The 6,534-nt window shown below is 37.2% G+C and overlaps 1 protein-coding gene across 1 annotated transcript; it reads right to left on the bottom strand.

Moving 5' to 3' along the window:
* Window positions 1-1,928: 1,928 nt before the first annotated feature.
* LOC107777900 (uncharacterized) lies at window positions 1,929-2,300 on the bottom strand. The gene has a single exon (XM_016598066.2). It carries the CDS (start codon window positions 2,298-2,300, stop codon window positions 1,929-1,931), a length of 372 nt encoding a protein of 123 aa, XP_016453552.2.
* Window positions 2,301-6,534: the final 4,234 nt, after the last annotated feature.

Below are 6,534 nucleotides of genomic sequence, written 5' to 3'. Positions count from 1 at the left end.
GTGTCTTTTGGTGGATGATCCCTTTAGAAAGAAAAAACTGACTTGCCTCTTGTTGTTAAACTCTAGATCATTGTTTGACCTTATGAAATTGATGGTGGTGTTGAATTGGTTTTCAATCATTGATACAAAGCTTTTGATGACATGTAGGGCAATATGTTTGCTGGTTAATAGGTTGGTCTAGGTGGACCTACTATAATCATCAACCATTGTAATAAAATATATGAAGTTATCATGAGTTGGCATGTGGTAGGGACCCCAGAGATCAACATGGAGCATTTGAAAGATTTTGGTAGAATTGGTAGATTTCTATGGGAATGGCAATCTCCCATGTGTTTCCATTGGGAAGACAAAGCAGGTAAAAAGCTGTTTTTGTGAAAAAGATGCTGGAATACTGGATATTCCCTTCATCTTGGCAAAGGGAACATGACCCAGTCTGTTATACTACAACACATTCATATCATTACTTGGAGAGATAGAATAAATAATGATATTCACAATAGGGAATTGCACTTTATTATATGGGGAACAAGTATTTACAGCTGAATAAGATATGCAATTATCCCTAGACAATGAACTATTTACAATGGAATGATGAAAACAATGTGAATTATGTGTGCAGCGGGTGGAAGAAGTAGAACTAGTAATTGAACTATTAACAGTTGATTTTGAATAGTTGTTCCTCATACACCTTGGGCAGATATAGGTCATCACTGGCTTTGCCAATTTTCAGAGACCTCTTCATTGAATGGGCCTATAGAAGACAAATATTATTAGTAAAGGCAACTATGCTTGAGGGGTTGAACTGGTTAATGAATGAATTGATATGAGATTACATTTGAAGGATGGTATATACATGACTTTGTACAAAATGATCTTGGGAAGCAATGTCACACTTCCAATTTGTGTCATGTTAACCTTATATTCATTTGGAAGGACTACTAATAAGGGATATGGCAGAGTTACAATATTGGTTAATAGAGATATATTGAAGGTCATGTGATTAGAGGCTCCTGAATGTAATATCCAGGAGTCAGCCTTGTTTTTTAAGCATTCACAATACAATTTGCTAAAATCAATGGAAGAAGTGCAGACTATTATACCTGCAAAGTTTACAGCACCATTGAGAGGGTTTGTGAAGCAGGAACTCTCTCCTCCTGTCCCAATCTGAAAATGTTGTAGCAAATTCTGGATCTGTCCATATTGTTCTTAGAGAGATTGACATGCCCAACCTTATCTACATCTTATGATCCATCATTTTTAGCCAGCATTGCTTCAGTATGGGTACCTTGCACACTGGCTACTATTCTCCTTCTCTTGTTAAACCTTACAGCTTGATTCATATTCTGTCCTGCATTTGAACTCTGAGTGTGTGAATTTCCAAAGCTCTGAGGGTACCCGTGCAGTTTGTAGTACTTGTCCTTGGTATGCCCTGGTCTCTTACAATAGTCACAAAATGGTCGAGGCCTATTGCCTCCAGTGGAATTGTTATTGGCAGAGTAATTTGTTCTGTAGGTACCAAGTTTTGATGTGTTGATATTTAGGGCAGTAGACTCAAGAAATATTTGGTTATTTGGTTTGATCTCTCTTTGCTTCTCATCTTGAATGAGTAGTGAAAAAGCCTGTGCAAGAGTTGGCAGCAGAGTCATCATAAAATAGCTTCCACAGACGACATTGTAGATCCCATTAAGTCCCACGAGGAACTGTATTAATCTCCTGTCCTGCTCGGCCTTGTCCATGTTCTCCTTGGCACCACAGGTAAAGGTACAGTTGTAGTGTGTCTTCTTACTCAAAGTATTCAGCTCTTCCCAGAGCTTTTTCAACTTAATGTAATAACCCGTAATGTCCAGCACACCCTGGGACAGATCGTTTATTTCCTTTTAGATTTGGTACAGCCTAGCAACACTAGTTTGCTCATAGCGATCCTCCAATTATCTCCACAGTTCAACAGCATTATTAGCATATTCCACAGTGTCTGCAATGTCTTTGGAGAGTGAATTTACAATCCAAGATGTTACCATATCGTCGCATCGCTCCCACTGACGAAACCTTTGAGACTGAGGATCTGGTAATTTGCACTCCCCACTTATAAATCCTAACTTATTTTTGATGGAAAAACCTCGCATGACACTACACCTCGAATATCTATACCCAATTCCACTGAAAGGAACTGAGACGAGCATCGCTCTAAGGTTGTTTGATGGATGTAGATAGAGCGGATCACTCGGATCTATTCCGGTGCTCTTCGCGACAGCGACGCTAGTATCACCAACAGATGCATCTTCCTGATCTAGTACATCCATAAGTAGATGAATTTGTTGTGTCACGCACTGATTTCAGGTGAAATTTGAAGAATCAGCTATTAATTTTGCAATTCAAACGGACTAGGGCAAATAACGATCGAACTCGAGAGAGGCCCAGAAGAAAGAAACTGGTAGATGAAACTAAGAGAGACGATGACAGCTAGTCGAGCATGAGCTTCCTCGCTCTGATACCATGTTAAATATGTGATTGATGATGAGCTTGAAGCTCGATCTAGAGCTTCAATACAGTCCTTCTAGAGGGTTCAATGAAAGAGAAGTCATGAGAGAGAAACAACAATTGGGAAAGTGAAAGCTCACTCTCATTTGTTAGTGTAATACAAAGTATATAGACGTGTAATACCAAAAATACAACTAATGCTGAGCCGGTTGAGCTGACCCACTAATTAACCCTACTAAATGTACAACTAACTAACATACATATGAAAGTATAATTATACAAGTCTCAACAATCCTCATTTCGCCTCTTTCAGTCCTAACTACACTATAATGTGAAATGCAAACATGAATAACGTAAATAACATCACCTGGCTCGATCTCATTAACTAAAGCTCAACAACCTTTGAACCCACATTAACATTGATATGTAATTTTATGAGCTAACTTTAAAAATATAGTCTTGGCACTTATTCGTGTATCTAAACATAGTGTTAATATGTTAATTAAGAAATTTAGTTAGAGAATCTATAAGAGCAAATACAGTTTTTTTTGCCGGCCAAGTAGCTCGATTGCTGTAGTACGCCACGAATTTTTATCGGTGACCTTTTTAAGGAATAATGTCTAACTTTTCTCCCCGTTAACAAAAGCAATACAAATATAGGTATTCGTCAAAACTTCTCCTTCTCCTTCTTCTTCTTCCGTAGAAACTTACAGATCTTCTCCTTCTTTCTCCTCTTTCTTCTAAGGGAACTAATGGAAAAAATCGAAAAACAACGAGAACCCAGATAGAAAAATCAAAAAAGAATGAGATCACACTTGAAAAAAATTAAAACAAAAAACAAGAATTAATTTTGGCTTGGGACTACTTGATGAATCAAAAGTGATGTAAGGATCCATTAATGGTAGTAGAGATGAGGAACTGGATAGATGAGAACTTTAACAATTTATAACGATTCGATCAGTTACTTTGAGTATTTACACTTTGTTCGGTAGTTTAAGGTCTCGACAAGCTTCATATTATATATATTGACTTGCATGTATGGGTAGTATCGGTTGTCGAGTGATTCGTGATTTATTTGGAATAATGATTCTCATTTAAAGGTATTACCGGACGGACTGGTATGGGCTTGATACAAAAAAAATAGCCCATCTGGTCATTGTTTTAGGCTGGTTAGTGGACTGGGGTTCCGGGCTGGTAGTGGGCTGGGATTTTTCGGGTTTTGGTGGACTCGTCCGGGTTCAAGCTTAACGGGTCCGGACCGGGCTGGCTAAATCATTTTTTATTATATTTTGTTTTTCTTATTCATTATTATTGATACTTAAGTATTTGCAAACTTTTAAGACTTTGAATTAAACTTTAAAGTTTAAAGTTTTAAATTAGAAATTTGAATTTTAAAATTATAAAATTAAAATTTGAAATTAAGTGGCTACAAAAAATTATTTAATAAGACCAATAGGCAATATGTAAGGATCAAACTCCGAAATCTTTCGTTTTATATTTTCATTGAATAATAAATAATACTTCAAATTAATTTGCAAGTTCTATTTTGATTTTTTTATTTTTGAACTTGCAAATTAAAAGTTTACAACAATTATAAAAAATAAAGAGTACATCACATGCTTTGCATTATTTTTTTAAGTTCATCCATGTCAACATGAGGTTCTTGATTTACGGCATTGCTTGAATCGGAACCATAAACCATTATATCTCCAATTTCTTGATACTCCGCTTTATCTACCTCTTCACGCACTTGATTTTGCCGTTCTGATCTTATCCAATCTCTGAAGCACACTAGAATTTTCAAAGCGTTGCTACTCAATGAATGACGGGTATCTCCTAGTTGTTGCCTTTCTTGGCTAAATGCACCCTCTGATGCGACTGTTGAAATCGGCACATTTAGCACGTCTCGAGCCATGGCCGAAAGAACAGGAAATTAATTTAAGTTGCTCCTCCACCAAACCAGCGATATAAATTCCTTTGTGCGGGCTCCGGTGACTTTTGCAAGTAGAATTGGAGTTCATCAATGTTCTTGCTACTGGTTTATTGATGCTCTCCTAGTGTAGACCAAATCAAATAATTTTTAACACCATCATTATTCTCCAAAGCACCGGATGCAGATGTTGAAACTGAACTTGAAGGAATATTTGCATCTACAGCAGTAGAAGCATCAACAATGTTAGCATAATAATTATATAAAGTTTGTAAATGTTTATGTAGATCAAAAATACAAGTTTCGGATGCCGCACTAAATTTGATATCAAATTTCAGTTGATAGACTGATACTTGATATTTGATGACATTGAATATTGATACCACACTTCACTTGAATACTTGATATTATAATTTTGTAGTCACTAAAGTAAATATTTGATGAAACTTGAAATAATAAGTGATTGAAAATTTAAGAGCGATAAGCAATATTATCAAGAGAGAATTAGAGTAGTAAGAGAGAAAATTATGAGAAAAATGAAGAAGAAGGGGGGCTATTTATAGTTTTTGAAAGGTTAAAATTATAATTTATGAATTGTTAGGGGTGGGGCTATTTTCTTAAGGGGTAGGCCGAAATGGCCATTTTTGCAAAATATGGTTGTTGCCCAACGGTCATTTTTTAATATGACCGTTGGCAACAGTCCAGAAAAAAAAATTAGAAGGTAACCGTTTGGACTGGGTTGTAGCCAGGTAAAAACTTGGTAACGGGTAACCGGGCTAACCGGGTTCCGGGGCACGGGTTACCAAATATTATTCGAACAAGCCCCCCCTCCCCCCCAACCCTCACCCAAACCTTCCCATCCCCTAGCGTACTAGTCTGACCCGGGCTGAACCAGGTCGAACCGGGCTATAACTGGGTTGGCCACCCCGATTAACAGGTCTATTCTCATTTAAGAATCTTTAGGTTGGAAGAGTTGACTAAGTTTGACTTTTACGTATTTGATATCGGATCGGAGTTTTAATGGTTCCGTTAGGTTCGGATGGTGATTTTGGACTTAGGCATATGCCCGGATTTGAATTTGGAGGTTCCTAGGTAGATTTGATTTATTTTATCAAAAGTTAGCAATTTGAAGGTTTAGAATTTTCCTAAGTTTGACCATGGTTTTACTTTATGGCTATCGGGTTCGGATTTTAGTTTCGGGACTTGGAATAGGCTATTTTGTCATTTGTGACTTGTCTGCAAAGTTTGGAGTCATTCCGAGGTGATTTGATAGGAATCAGACACGTGGTTGTGTTTTTAGAAGTTCTCGAAGTTCATTGTGATTTTCATGTGTTTTGATGGCCACGGCCGATTCATGATTTCGGATGTTATATTGGTTTCTTAATGGCGCGAGTGAGTTAGTCTAATTTTTTAGACTTGTGTGAATGTTTGGTGTGGAGCCCCGAGGGCTCGGGTGAGTTTCGAATGCATTTTGGAGTGTTTGGGAGAGGTTCAGATTTTGCTGGTGTTCAGGTCTCGCATTTGCGAGGAAAATCATTCTCGCTTTTGCAATTCTGGGTTGCTGGGAAGAGACCTCGCATTTGCGAGTAAAAACATCACATTTACAATGTTGGGTTTTGCTTTTGCGGACAGGATTGTCGCTTTTGCGACAGGTGGATGGAAGAGGAAGCTTCGCATTTGCGAAGTATTATGTCGCAAATACGACTTTAACAGTGATTCTCAGAGGTCGCTTTTGCTGGCATTTGTTCGCTTTTGCGAACCCCTGGTTGTAAATGCGATATCTGCACCTGATTATATGAGTAAGTAATTTTATGGGAGAGATTTCATACCAAACTATTGAGTAAGTAATTTTGATCAATCTTCAATTATATTACATAATTATTTATGAGACTTAACACCAAAATCATGAGATTTGAAGGGAAAATTTAGGGATTTTTGACTATGTTTTGAAAAATAAAAATTTGAGAGTTGAATTGGACTCGAATTTTAAAATAAAACACATATATGTACTCGTGGGGTTACGGATAGTCAAGATCTACCCTTGGACCCGGGTTTTGACCGGGCGGATACAGGGTTATAATTTTTTTTTTATTTTTAACTTTTGAGAAATTATGTAAAGATCATAG

This window comes from Nicotiana tabacum, chromosome 2 (assembly GCF_000715075.1).
Source record: "Nicotiana tabacum cultivar K326 chromosome 2, ASM71507v2, whole genome shotgun sequence".
In the NCBI taxonomy this organism is placed as follows: domain Eukaryota; kingdom Viridiplantae; phylum Streptophyta; class Magnoliopsida; order Solanales; family Solanaceae; genus Nicotiana; species Nicotiana tabacum.
The sequence above is the reverse complement of the archived record's forward strand: the minus strand, read 5'-3'. Positions and strand labels throughout refer to the sequence as shown.